The following is a 14674-nucleotide window of genomic DNA, read 5'->3' as shown; positions in this document are numbered from 1 at the left end:
CAGAAGTATAACAAGTTTAAGGTCAACCTCAACTCCAAAATGGGCTATAAAAGCTAGTCTGACTATCTTGGACAAACCTCATTACAATCTGAAAACAACTTAATCCCTTGTTAAGCCCCAAGTGTCATCTCTTTCAACAAGCCTTTCACTGAGTAAGAATTAACATTCCTCTCCATTGTGCAAATGTGCCCCCTACACTATTACTAAGGCAATTACCATAGTTTACTCTTCTAAGTATTGTCCTTTGGTAAAAGGAAGGCATCCTACCAACTTCCTTCACGAACTTAAAAATCAGTAAGAATTAACTACTGTTTCTCTGTTCTGAAAAAAAGAGAAAAAAGAGAAAACTCTTGCTAAACTGAATACAAATTCTACTAGCTTCACTTTCTTTACAAACCAAGACTGTCCTATCTATTGGAAACAAGATAAATTACCCAGCAGTTTTAATAAGAAAAAAACATTTATTTTTATAGACAACAGATTATCACTTCATTGAAAAGGCTGCATCATTCATTCAGTTAACTAACTCCCCAGATACAAAATGTCTGAATCAATACCTACCAAGCCATTTAACAATCTTAGACGCCGCCTTAAGACGTGCTAGCTAAAGTCAAGCATGACGGCTCAGTCTGAAATCCCTGCCATCAGGGATCGGAGGAACGAAAATAACCACTTTGGGCTGGCTACACAGTTAAGTTCCAGGCCAACATGAACTATAGACTAAGGCCCTGTCTCAGAAAGAAAGAAAAGCAGGAAGGCAGGCAGACAAATGGAAAGAAAAGAAAAAGAGGCCCTCCATAAAAATTACTAAGTGAGAATTCTGCTTATTTGCAAAACCATGTGTTGAAATGAAATATATGCAACACACAATGATCTGACTTGTAACAGGGTTTCTCCATCTACTTTTTTAAATTAAGGCAAAAATCCCAAGTACAGACCCATCAAGACTCTAATACATTCCCCACAGCAGGTCTTTTTAACCTTCTAAGCGCACTTTCTTCCTTCCCCCCCAACTTTTTCTAAACATAATCTAATGATCTTTAAGTCACTAACCCAAAATACTATTTTTGACTCAAGAGCATCAGAAATTAAACTTAAGTCATCCTCTATTACAACGCAAAGCATGACTCACCCAAATCTGTTAGACGTTTGGGCGATCTGCCTCTTTCTGAAGACCTGGATCTTTTCCGCCGAATGGGAGATCTACTAAACCTTCTTCTCAAAGGTGTTCTTGATCGCCTTAATCTGACCGGTGATATACTGAAGCTTCGTCTTCTTACCGCAGACCGTGATCTTCTCCGACGGCTGGGGGTTCGGCTCCTGCGGCTGGGGGTTCGGCTCCTGCGGCTGGGGGTTCGGCTCCTGCGGCTGGGGGTTCTGCTCCTGCGGCTGGGGGTTCGGCTCCTGCGGCTGGGGGAAATGCTAAAACTTCTCCTTCTACCAACAGATCTAGACCGTCTCCTCCGACTAGGAGTGTGGCTCCTACTCCGCCGACTCGGGGTTCGACTCCGAGCTCGAGCTGCTTTCCGGTTGTCTCGTGAGCTTGATCTTTTCCTTTTCCTTTCCCTGGACTTGGATCTATGCTTTGGAGACCTTTTGCGTTTCTCTTTTGATACAGACCGTCTTCCTCTAGACTTAGATCTTGATCGGCTACTCCTCCTCCTGCGTCTTGAGCGTGACCGTGACCGTGTCTGAGAACGGTGAGATTTGGACTTGGACGACCTCTTCCTTGCTCTAGAACGCGACTCACTGGTGCGCTTGCGTGACTTATGTTCAGAAGACTTGGAACGCTTACTCCGAGACCGTAATGAAGAGTCCCTTTTCTTCTCCTTCTCACCTTTGTCACGGTTTTTGTTTTTCTTGCTTTTTTCATGTGTGTCCTTAACTTTGACAAAAATTTCATAATCATCCTTTTCCTCTGAAGATGACTCTGAAGCTCTTTCTGGTATGCTAATTACAACTGGACTGGCAGCTGACTTGTCACGTTCAACCTCACTAGCAAGTAAAGGTCCTTCAATGCCAGCTCTAAGGCTTGTAAGACGCTCCATGTCCTTAGGAAGTAATGGTCTCACTAAGTCAGCTTCATTAATTTCATCAATGCTGGCAGAATATCCTGACTCAGGAACTATTTCTTTATTGGGAAGAGGTACTTCTGTATCTTCACTGCTCTCTTTAGGGCTAAGAGCCACTGCCACTGCCTGGGCACTCTCTTTGATAGGTAACGAGTCTTCTACATCCTTACAAACAAAATTAGTTGATGGCAAATCAAGATGAATGTCTTTAGCAGGCAAAGGTCCCTCTATGTCTGCTTCGCTGCCACCACTGGGGCTGGTGGAAATTACCATGTCATGTTCAGTATCTTGAGTAGTTACAGATACTTCAACATCATATTTACTCTCTGAAATGAGTGCAGATGCAGTGACAAATTCAAACCCCTTACTAGTTCCTACTGTATCCAGCTCCAGAGCAAGCTGAGAAGACAGACTTCTGCCTATGTCAGCTTCGCTGACGGCAGCACAGGTAGCCAATTCTGTGATTTCCTTAGTCTCACTAATAGGCAAAATTTTCTCTTCACTTGCTTCACCAACAGGACCAACGGTAGTAGCACACACTGTGTTATGCTCTGCATCTTTAACAATTAAATGACTGTTTACAGTAAGGTCTGCATTTCTATCATACTCATTTTCATACAAGTCACTTTTCAAGTGTCCTCCATCACGTGGCTCTTCACCTGGATGCAACAGAGTCTCCTGCATGCCAACCTCTGGACCAAGATTTTCATCACCACCAAGCAAATTCATTCCTTTCATAATCTGTGATGACATAACACTAGAGTCCACTATTACTGGTGAAGACTCTACAGCCATCTCAGGTGATGTTATTTGCGTGTGCTCTGAGACTATGACAGCAGGTTCTGACACTGCCACGGTAGGTTCCTGGACAGGAACAGACGGTTCTGAAACAATCATAACAGGTTGAAGGACTGATACTGCTGGTTCCAAAATAGGCACAGAAGGCTCCAGGGAAGAAACACCTGACACTGCAGTGATAGCATGCTCTGGGTCAGCCAAAGCTGGAAGCTCCGAGACAGCCACAGGAGGTTCTGAGACAGATAAGGAGCAAAGTTCTGGAGTAGCCATGGTAGGAGGCTCTGGAGCAGCCACAAGAGGTTCTGGGACAGCCACAGCGGGGGTTTTTACTACAGCCATGGTGGGGAGTTCTGGAACAGCCATAATGGGAGGTTCTGGGACAGCCACAGGAGGAATTTCTGTGACAGCAACAACTGGAGATTCTGTGGTAGTCATAGTAGAAGGTGCTGGGACAGTCATGGATGGGAGCTCTAGACTGTTCTCTGCTGGCTGTGAAATAGTTACTGCTGGCTCCAAGAGTGACATAGTTACCTCTGAGATAGCATGTCCTGAAGGTCTCATGGAATCATATGTTTCTGATGTCTCTGATATAACAGAAGCCTCTGATGTTAACACAGCTGGCTCGACTGACATGGTAGTCTCAGAAACCATGTAAGTCATCGGTCTCTCTGGAACCATTTCATGTTCTGCTACTACAGCAGACTCAACTGGTGCTGATGTAACTGAAGACTCGGGCTCTCGTGCAGGTTCTGGAACAGTCATAACAGCCTCTGATGCTAACATTGAAGTTTCTGATTCTGACATTGAATAATTAGCAGGTACTGCCATAGGCTCTGAAATCTCACTTTGACTCACAGGAGGCTCAGGCTGTGATAGAGATTCTCCAGTAGATAATGTCACCTCTGTAGACCAAGTATTGTCAGCTGTTAATGCTGACTGCTCTGTTGATAATGCTGGACCCTCTGGTGGTTCCTCAGGAGGTAATGGGGGTGTCATTGGTGGTTCCTCGGGTGGCAATGGTGGCATTGTTGGGGGCTCTTCAGGAGGCAAAGGTGGCACCATATATGCCTCCGTATAGGAATCAGTATAAGAATCAGTGTAAGAATCAGCTGCCATAGACATCATTGATCGATCAGTGTAAGATGACATCATTGATCGATCAGCTGCAGAGTACGATGACATCATAGACCGGTCAGCTGCAGAGTACGATGACATCATAGACCGGTCGGCACCCATGGACATCATGGATCGATCAGCCATAGGAGACATCATGGAGCGCTCATAAGCTGACATCATAGAGCGCTCATAAGCTGACATCATAGAACGCTCAGCCATAGGAGACATCATGGAGCGCTCATAAGCTGACATCATGGAGCGCTCATAGGCCGACATCATAGAGCGTTCAGCCATAGGGGACATCATAGAGCGTTCATAAGACATCATAGAGCGCTCATAAGATGACATCATGGAACGTTCTGCAGCATAGGACATCATCATAGAACGTCTAGATGCTAACATCAAGGGTCTAGGTGCTAACCTGTATGGCCTAGGTGCTATCCTATAGGACCTGGGTGCTATTCTATAGGGCCTAGGTGATACCCTATAGGGATCCGGAGTTAGTCTGTAGGGATCATGGCCTAATCTATAAGGGTCTTGTCCTAACCTGTAAGCATCATGGCCTAACCTGTAGGGGTCATGACCCAACCTATAGGGATCCTGAGCTAATCTGTAAGGATCCTGAGCTAACCTATAGGGATCAGGAGACTTTGAACCCATCATAGCAGAATCCTGGGTACTAGATGCTAACATTTGGGCATCCATAGTACCAGATGCTAACATCTGAGCATCCATAGTGCCAGAAGCTAACATCTGAGAATCCATAGCACCAGATGCTAACATCTGGGAGTCCATGGAACTGGTTGCTAACATCTGGGAGTCCATACTGCTGGTTGCTAACATCTGGGAGTCCATACTGCTGGTTGCTAACATCTGGGAGTCCATGGAGCTGGTTGCTAACATCTGGGAGTCCATACTGCTGGTTGCTAACATCTGGGAGTCCATACTGCTGGTTGCTAACATCTGGGAGTCCATAGAGCTAGTTGCTAACATCTGGGAGTCCATAGAGCTAGTTGCTAACATCTGGGAGTCCATGGTGCTAGTTGCTAACATCTGGGAGTCCATGGTGCTAGAGGCTAACATCTGGGAGTCCATGGTGCTAGAGGCTAACATCTGGGAGTCCATGGTATTGGATGCTAGCATCTGAGAATCCATAGTGTTGGATGCTAGCATCTGGGAGTCCATGGTATTGGATGCTAACATATGGGTCTCCATGGTGTTAGAAGCTAGCATATGGGATTCTTGGGCCATCAAGGGGTCCACTCCTACTGTTACAGAAGTCTCCCCCACCAATGTAGTAGGCAGCTCCTGTGCTACCGTATTATAGGATTCCAGCGCTGTCGTCGAGGGCACCTCCAGGGACTGCGACACGGTCATCGTTGACAGCTCCGATGTTGTCACCACAGACTGAACAGAGATCTCCAGCGCCACAGTTGCCACAGGCTGCCCAGGCAACTCTGGCGCTCCAGGCTGCCCTGGTAACTCTAGCACCCCCGTTGCTAGGGGCTGCCCCAAAAGCTCCAGTGCTCCAGCTGCCCCAGACTGCCCCGAAAACTCCAGTGCCCCAGTTGCCATGAGCTGACCAGGCAACTCTAATGCCCCAGTTGCCACAGACTGCCCTGACAACTCCAGTGCCCTAGTTGCCGAAGGCAGCCCTGACAACTCTGGCACCCCAGTCACCGAAGGCTGCCCAGACAACTCCAGCGCTGTGGTTGCCACTGGCTGGCCTGGCAACTCCAGCACCATTGCTGCCTCTGGCTGCCCCAGCAACCCTGTAGCTGTTGTCACCTCAGGATGCCCAGGATGCTCCACCGTTGTCATCGCCACAGGCTGCTCGAACTCTGTCGTCGTCACAGGTTGTTCGGTCAACTCCATTGCTACTGTTACTGCAGGTTGCCCTGTCAACTCTATCGCTGCCGACACTGCAGGCACCCCTGATAACTCCTGTGCCATCACAGGTGGCTCTGGTACCTCCTGTGGTGGCTCCAACCCCATGGATGGTGCTGGAGGCCCTGGCAATTCCTGCGACAACTGTGGCACTGGTGTCACAGAGGGCCCCGGCAACTCAGGGACCACTGTCGCAGGGGGCCCTGGCAACTCAGGCACTGGGGTAGAAAGGGGCCCTGACAACTCTGGCACTGGGGTGGCAGAGGGCCCAGGCAACTCTGGCACTGGAGTCACAGGGGGCCCCTGCAACTCCAGAATGGAGGTCGCAGGTGGCCCCGGCAACTCCAGAGCTGAGGCCACCGTCGACTCCTGCAGCTCCACCGCTGTGGTCTTAGGCAGCTCCAGTGACTCCTGAGGTCTTGTCATGGATGAATCTGCAATCTCCGATGGTGCTTCTACAGGCTGCTCTGGCAATCTTTGCACGTCAGTTGTAGATGACTCTGGAAAATCCATTGTTGATGGGCTTGGTTCAGGGTGCACCTCAGTAGGTGTCTCTGACACTATCGTGAGGGTTTCTGATGGCTCAACCACTTTTGCTATGGGAAGCTCTACCAGCGTGGTCTTTGACGTCTCTGGAGGCATAGTCTCCAAAGATTTCAGCACAGACTTCTGATATTCCACTGACATTGTTACAACGGGCTCAGGTGACTTCAGCGCCGCTGTTGACATAGGCACTGGTGCTGCTGTGAAGGAATCCAGGATCTTTGTCATTGATGGTTCCAGCATACCTGGCATAGGCTGCTCAGACTGCTCTGAGATTACTGATGTAGACACAACTGACAGTTCTGCAGCTTTTGTAGCTGGCTTCAGAGTCTCTAGAACGTGTGACTCCTGAACCTCCATTGAGACTACTGGAGGTTCCAGCACTAAGGCGGTCTCACTGGCCTCAGATAAGCCAAACGCTCTTACAGGATGTTCCAGTGCCGCTGCTGAAGGTTCAGAATCAAACTTTAAGAAGGAATCAGATTCTAGATTCCCATCATGATGAGATTTCAGCTTGGACTCAGATTCTTCTGGTTGTCTTTTATATTTTTTTTCTTTTTCTTTCTTCTTTTTCTTCTTTTTGTTTTTGTGCTTTTTATGCTTCTTTGACTTTTTGGTGGGCACTTCATCAGTAGGATCTGTTTGCACAGATACGCATCTACTTTTTCTGGAGGCCTCTTTCAAGTCTGAAAGTAATGAAAAATTGTCAGCCATTCTCCAAAGTAGATTCATACAAACTGCCACTATTTCCATTCACATATAGAAACCACAATATAATTACCTTACTGTGAATAAAAACTTACAAAGTAATATACTGTCTATAAAGCAGTAAACCTTCCATTTCTCAATATTTATACAACTTGAAGTCTGCATCAAAATAATTCTTGGTGTAACACAAAAACCCATTTAGAAGTAATTTAATTATGTTTTAAGGTGGGATACAGCTCAATGGCGGAGTGTTTGCTTAGCCTGTGCGGAGACCCGACTTCTATTTTTACCCCTGGCAGATGGAAAAGAAAAAGCTGTTCCATTAAAATCTAAAGTTTTTTCTCCTCGGGAGCAGTGAGATGCCTCAGGGAGTAAAGACACTCACAGCAAAGCCTGATCATCTCAGTGCAACTGCCCGACCCACATGGTACAAGAAAACCACCTCTGACTTCCACAAATGAGGCAGCACACACACAGTGAGTGAGTGAGTGAGTGAGTGTGTGTGTGTGTGTGTGTGTGTGTAGATGCAGTATCTACCTACCCACATGTGGTCACAAAAGCAATAGTATTTTTAAAGTATTCTTTTCTTAGGCTGGGTATTACGGCACACACTTTTAATCTAGCATTCTGAAGGCAGAAGCTGGCAGGTCTGTGAGTTTCAGGCCAGTCAGAACTGAAAAGTGAGGCCCTGTTTCAAAAAAGCAACCCCCCCCCCAAAAAAAACCTTTGTTCTCAAACTATAGTAAGTTATTTTAAAACTACATCAATAAATTTACTTCATATTTTATTTCAATTCCTACTTAAAAAAAAAAAAACCCTCAATACAGAGCTAGTAAGATTAATGTCCAAGAATGCACAAAGACTGTCAATAAAGTCCTAGATGACAGAAAATGTTCTGAGTTAACTTCTAATTTTATTCATTCCGTTACACAGGAAAGGATATGGCACTCATTCTGCAACAGAATGTCTAAACTAACCCATCACATGGTAGAGGAAGGGCCTTGTCAAATTACTGACACACTGTACAGTCCCTGGGTTTGATCTCCAGGAAGACAGAACAACAAAAAGTCTACCAAGTACAAGGAATGTGCTTATTTACTACATGGACATTTTCAACACAATCCAAGTGAATCCTTCTAAACAAGAACGCCTGAACAAATACACCAACGCAACTACAGAGCTCACTTTTTAAAACTGTCATATTCTGATAAAACCACGTTTCCCTAAACACTTTATTCTTGAATACAGACCTAACATTTCAACTTGCCTATTACAAATAAGACAGTTTACACTATCTTAAAACCGCACAGTAAAATTTACCCTATAGATTATAAATAAGATAAATCTTAAGGAAATGGCTAGTCAAATATACCAGTGATTCCTACTATAGAGAAAAAACACCAACACCAACATGGCATCATACCAAAAGAAAATCAATCAATTTTTAATGCTTATTTCACAGCATGAAAAGGTAGTTTATACCTAACCAGACATGATCTAAGCCAGACTAGTTGTTATTTTAAACTGTCTTATGAACCATACTATATACCTAACTCCTATACTTAATAATTTAGTCTTGTGATTAACCACAGATTCTTCATTTTTAATCACCCATTATTTAATCAATTCCAAAAAAGAAATTGTATACAACGAAAGTGCCTCAACCTGCTTTGTACAAACAAGTCAACTTTTAAGCATGGGCTTTAAAACAAAATGTAATGTGGTTTAAAACCAGTAGAGATTTAGTTCAGGATATTGCAGCTTATAAAATTGACACTTCAGAGCTAGAACAATCTGCTGAAGAGCTTACACTGTTCTTACAGCTGCCCATCCTCCAAGTCTGGGGGACCCAAGACTTTCCTCCTCTTGCTTTCCTCAGCCCCAACCACACATGTGTGGCTCAGTACACGCAAACACCCAAATGTACCAAACAAAAATTAAGGGAGGAAAAACACACCAAGAGCTACTTTTTTTTTTTTTTTAACTGCTCACAGGTCTTTATCACTAATGGGGTCCCAAGCTGTCTCTCACTGAGGGTTCCACCAAGCTAGTGTCCTCCTGTCAGGGGGAAGGTCCTGGTGGCCAGGCACCTGGTTTGGAGAAGGACTTCATCCCTCTCTAGGAGTTGCTGGTGTTTGATGTCAGGAAGAAGATGGGGAGGGACACAGGCCATCAACACCCAGACCCCCATGATATCCCAGCTGGGGATGCAGGGTAGTAGGGACTAGGGGTATACCCCAGCCTCAGCAGCCTGAGGGCTTCAGGAATCAGGCTCCTGGTATAGCGCCAGAGAAGTGGCTCTGGGCAAGGGCTCCTGAGTGGTGGCAGGGCTTCGGAAAAAGTCACAGGGGGGCTGCAGTAGTGGTGGTAATTACGTAGGCTGAGTTGGAAGAAATGGGTGGCCATGTTCTCCTCAGACAGGAACTGCCTGTGCAAAGGTTCCCTGGCGTCCAGTCCACGAGTCACCCCAGTGGTGGCCCGTGGGTCCCGATTTGGGGGACCTTGCTCCAGGGGCTGTTGCAGGATCATTATGGCTCCAAGAGCTACTTTTAAACGAGTTATTTACACAACCCTTCAAAGAAAATACACAGAAAAATCCTGACATTGAGTTACAACAAAATTGAATTAAATAAAAAGAAAAATCTTATTTTACCAGTGAAACAAGAACTTCAATGCCCCTGTTTGAGTAGACTATTTTCAAAGACACTATGAAAAAAATAACCTAAAAATAGTGCAATTAACATTCAAATTTTTCAAAAGATTTTTGAAACTGACAGTGAGCGTCAGCTTACCGGGCTTGTACCGCAGCTCCGTATCTAAGACCCCAGAGAGGACCTCCTCTATCTTCTGCACTATTTCTTCATTTGGGAGACTCCTTGCAGAGGCAGCTGTGTCACCTGCCTGGTTCCCTTCAATGGGTGGATTTGTTTCACCATTCAGCTGGCCTTCACTCCTTCCACTTGACAAGAAAAACATTTCAAAGTTCATTAATACTTCCATCATACTATAATAAATCGGTAATTCGACATTAATAACGTAATTAACATGATCTTACATTATATTATGCTACCCATAAGCCTCAAGATTTTCTATTTCAGATGTTTGCCATTAGTACATAAAGTTTCAAGAACTAAGACAGTTAAAGAACTTTTAAAATCAGACGTCCAACTGTGTTTTCAAAATAAGATAAGCTACAAGTGGTGGCCTTTAATCCCAGCCCTCCCTCAGCACTCAGGAGGCAGAGGCAGGAGGATCCCTGTTGAGTTGAAGACCAGCCTGGTTTACATTGAAAGTTCCAGGACAACACAGAAAACCCGTCCCCCATCCACCCCCAAAAAAATAAAGAAAGAAAAAGAAAAAAATATAATTGTTATGATTAAAACAACTTAAAGCTTCCAGTTACCTAAGTAACAATGAGCTAATTCACATTCACAAAGAAAAACAGACGACCAAGCATTATGGTAGAAAGCCACACTGTGCACTGATCACAAACCATCCAGGCAAACACTGTGTAAAGGGCTGCTTGTAGCCTCTTCATATTCAGACTGTAACTGAAATGCTGTAAATTTTAAAAAGAAAACCATGTGCCGGGCGTGGTGGTGCACGCCTTTAATCCCAGCACTAGGGAGGCAGAGGCAAGCGGATTCCAGAGTTCAAGGCCAGCCTGGTCTACAAAGTGAGTTCCAGGACAGCCAGGGCTATGCAGAGAAACCCTGTCTCAAAAAACCAAAAAACAAACAAACAAACAAAAAAAAAAAACTTGTACTTAAAAGTCTGCTTACTAAACAACTTATGAAATTCAAGAATTTTACACAGAACAAGTGGCAATTCATTTATACTAATAGTAAAATGATCAATAGCTTGTCTTCAGATCACAGGGCCAGAGCATCACCATAGATAAAACAAGGTCATTCACATAAACATTTTTTACTATTTTTGGATAAACTTGCAAAAAATTTAAAATGCATTCAGTTTGAATTAGAATTTTGCTACCTGAATGCACATAAAACTGCTACCTGCTAACAGTTTTATTAAAGAAACAGAACACTTTAGTGAGGAATGATTGGTTTTCTAACACACAAACCTTGTTAGGCTAATAACATTTCTAAATACATACATACTAGTGCCACTTTCTTTTGTTTTATTTCCAAGACAAAGGCCTCACTATGTAGCCCTGGCAGTCTAAAACTCAAGAGATATGTGCCCACCTCTGCCCATCTGCTGGGACTAAAGGCCTGCACCACCATACCTGGCCTGCCACCTATTTTTAAAAACCATGAAATTTTAACAAGAGTCCACAACCAGGACTATTATTGTTTCTATAAATGGAGGAAAAAACTGTATGCAATAAATTGTGTGTTAGTCTCACCACCTATACTGATATATAAGCAAATAGGGGGAAAGTAGCTCACTCAAATGGCAAATTAAAAAAAAATGTTTTTATACTGATTATGCCATAAACCAGGCTGGTTTTTCTAATGCTCTCACTTACACTTTTTTTTTTTTTTTTTTTTAAGATAGGGTCTCTCTACTTTGTCTGGCCTAGAACTCACTACTGTAGACCAACTACCTCACAGGGATTGATTTTCTTGCCTCTGCCTTGTGAGCACTAGGATTAGAGGTTTGTTCCAGTCATCTAGGGCTGGGCAGGAGGACAATTCAGGCACTGTGAAGCAGAAGCAGAGGCAGGGAGAGCTTTCTTTAAAAAAAAAAAAGAAAGAAAGAAAGAAAGAAAGAAAGAAAGAAAGAAAGAAAGAAAAGAAAAGAAAAGAAAAGAAAAGTCAAATCAATCTATAAAAAATAATTTTCCTTAAAGCTACCAGAATGTTAATTACAATTACTAAAAAGCAGTTAGAATTTTAAACCATTTATCTGTCCAACAATAAATATCCTAAAAAGGAATTTATGTAGTTATGAAAAGTGTTCCAATAATTGAGACTTTGAAGGACAAACCTGCTCATAATCTATTATGTCTAAAATACAATACAAAATGACCACACTAAGAGAAAACACATTAAAAGGGCACGATGGCACAAGCCTTTTACAGAAGCAGAGGCGGGTGGATCTCTAAAGTTCAAGGCCAGCCTGGTCTTCAGAGCCACACAAAGAAACCCAGTCTCCAACCCCCACCCTACAAAAAAGTAAATACAACCAGTACAAGAGACTGCTTGAGTTTCAGAATGGTGGTAGCACTGGCCTTTAATCCCAGCAGAGGCAGGCAGATTCCTATTAGGGCAAGGCCGGCCTAATCTACACAGTGAATTCTAAGTCAGCCAGGACTACCTAGTGAGACCCTGACTCAAAAATCAAAGGTTTCCAGGTAAAATGATATTCCCTTAGTTTATGTTTCATCTCATTAAACAAACAAAAAAAAATACCCAATGTCTCAAAATGTTAAAAAGCAACACAGTGTATAAATATTTTTATTTAAAAAAAAAATTGTGACGCCACCATTGATTGAAAGATGACAACAGGGCAGCTTCAGCTACAAAGCTGTAAGCCATGACATTAGAGCCTGTCCACAAAAAAGAAAAAAAAAAAAAAGAAAGAAAACAAAAACAGCAACAAACAAAAACACCCTATCTTGAAAAAAAAACAATTTCTGCAATAAAATATGATTAACATTATTCTATCCACAGTCCCAGGTAATTTGGGCATATAATTTACAACTGCTTATCAGATGATTTTTCTAACTTATGTATTGCTCTGTTCTCAACTTAAACCATTCGTTAAAAAATAAAAGTAAAAAATATTTACCTCTGAATATTTCCTTAAGTTATAACATAACCCACACTATTTTCCTAAGTAAACAACTGAGGAGATCTCTTCAACATTAAATTCTGAGAACCAAGGCTAACCTCTGAAGTCTACTGGCAGTGACAAAAATCCGTCCGTTAAGTCGGGGTAGCAAGGAAAAATAACAAAAATAACACATACTCCACTTTCTACTCAATCAAATTACGCATCCAGCAGTTCCAAAGCCCCCTCCTATCATCCTCTCGAATATTTGATCTTGTATCTTACATCGAACTGAGATGTTTCAATTTACAACTGTGAAAAGAGTGCTAATCCGGTCTGAAGCACAGAGCAGTAACCGGGGCCCAAATCGTCTAATAAATAGACTGCGGTGGCCAAACGATCGCAAGCGTACAATAATAAAGAAGTTTTAAGGTTACCCAAGAAGCGGCCGTTAGAGACCCTTTCCGGCCATAGACACCGGCCGGCGAAATGCGCGGAGGCGGGGAGGGGGAGGGGAAAGGCGGCGGCGGAGGAGGAGCTGGGAAGGGAACTAGGCCCGTCCCTGGTGGACGCCGGGCCTCCGAGTAGCTGGAGGGTAGGGGGTGTCCAAACGAGGGAAAGGTGACCGTCTTAACTGGAAGAAAGAAACGGCGTGTGCGACACCGCGGAAGAGACGATCTTTCGCGAAAGGAACGAACGGGGAACTGGGGGGGTGGGGGGGGGGGCGGAAAATGGATCCCAGGCCCAGGCGGGGCCGTAGCGGGGCCTGAGCCGAGAAACGACGGCGTTCCGTGAAAGATGCCACGGGAGGCTAGATGAAGCCCTAACAGCCCGCGAGGAGCAGAAAAGTCTGGGAAGCGTTTACCTGGAAAGCTCCTGTTGTATTTCCCGGAATTTACTGACCACGAAAGACCTGAAAACCTGCTCGATGTCGGCCGCCATGGCGTCCGCTCCGTTCTCTCAACTACTCCTCGCTAGTCCTCCAGGCTCCCAGCATGCCTCGGGAGGAGGCGCAGCGGCCAATTCCTTTTATCCCTTTCCTGATTGGCTCGTGAGGGAGCGTCCGCACGGGCTCGCTCCACCCACGAGCCAATCAGCGAACACCGGCCCGCTCTCCTCCGCTGTTTCTGAGCCGCCGGGGTAGAGCTGCTGACGTTTGCGCCGCGCACGAACTCGGCCGCCATGTTAGTGGTTGACGCAGGCGCCATTACAGGAGAAGTCGCTCCCGAGGCGACCGCGACAGCTTCGGCTGTTGATCCCCTCAGCCTGCGGGGACTCCTAAGAGGCTTTCTATAGGGAGTAAATGCCTGAGATTAGAGGCCATGGAAAAAAAAAAAAGCTGGGGGACGAGAAAAGCCTCGGCTTGTCCGGCACGGAGCTCGAACGCGTTTGTTGCAAGCGCCAAGTTTACTTTGGTCAGGGAGACGTGCATGAGAAAGAAATCCCCGTCCCGCGTCCCCACTATGAGTTGGAAAGGAGCCATTCCCATTCTGCCTCGATGCTTGCTATAACCGGCCTCGCGTAGTTTTTAGCAAAGGCTGGAGCGTCTGAGCGACCTGCGTTCTAAACGCAGTGCGCTTGAGCTGCTCCGGAGTCCAGCCCTGGCCGCTCCGCCCTGGCGCTTGGTGAGCAGCCACAGTCAGGCAGCCTCGGCTCTGCCCCCAGTGTAGGAGGCTCTGGGGTAAACGCAGGGACCTTAAGTGACAGCCCCTGACGAGCATCATCAGCTCTAATCGTGGTGCCAGGGATTCTGAGCCCGGCTAGGCAGCGGGCTCCGACCGCACCCTAAGGCGGGAGGAACCCCCACGGGT

General features: G+C 45.1%; 2 protein-coding genes across 3 annotated transcripts in view; both read right to left on the bottom strand.

Annotated features, from left to right (window-relative positions):
- The window catches only part of Son (Son DNA binding protein), a 31369-nt gene extending 17480 nt beyond the window's left edge, over positions 1 to 13889 (bottom strand). For both annotated transcript variants that reach the window (NM_178880.4, NM_019973.2), the window contains exons 1-3: positions 13729 to 13889; positions 9917 to 10083; positions 1133 to 7102 (exon numbers count right to left, since the gene is read on the bottom strand). In NM_178880.4, coding sequence (NP_849211.3) covers positions 1133 to 7102; positions 9917 to 10083; positions 13729 to 13805 — 6214 coding nt within the window. In that variant the 5' untranslated portion in view covers positions 13806 to 13889. The remainder of the gene's footprint in view (positions 1 to 1132; positions 7103 to 9916; positions 10084 to 13728) is intronic.
- Gm36712 (predicted gene, 36712) lies at positions 6994 to 9945 on the bottom strand. Its single transcript, NM_001370901.1, has one exon. The coding sequence runs from the start codon at positions 9651 to 9653 to the stop codon at positions 9297 to 9299; it is 357 nt and encodes a 118-aa protein (NP_001357830.1). The 5' UTR covers positions 9654 to 9945; the 3' UTR covers positions 6994 to 9296.
- Positions 13890 to 14674: the final 785 nt, after the last annotated feature.

This window comes from Mus musculus, chromosome 16, assembly GCF_000001635.26.
Source record: "Mus musculus strain C57BL/6J chromosome 16, GRCm38.p6 C57BL/6J".
NCBI lineage: Eukaryota > Metazoa > Chordata > Mammalia > Rodentia > Muridae > Mus > Mus musculus.
Note: the sequence above shows the minus strand (reverse complement) of the source record. Positions and strands in the feature narration are given on the sequence as shown.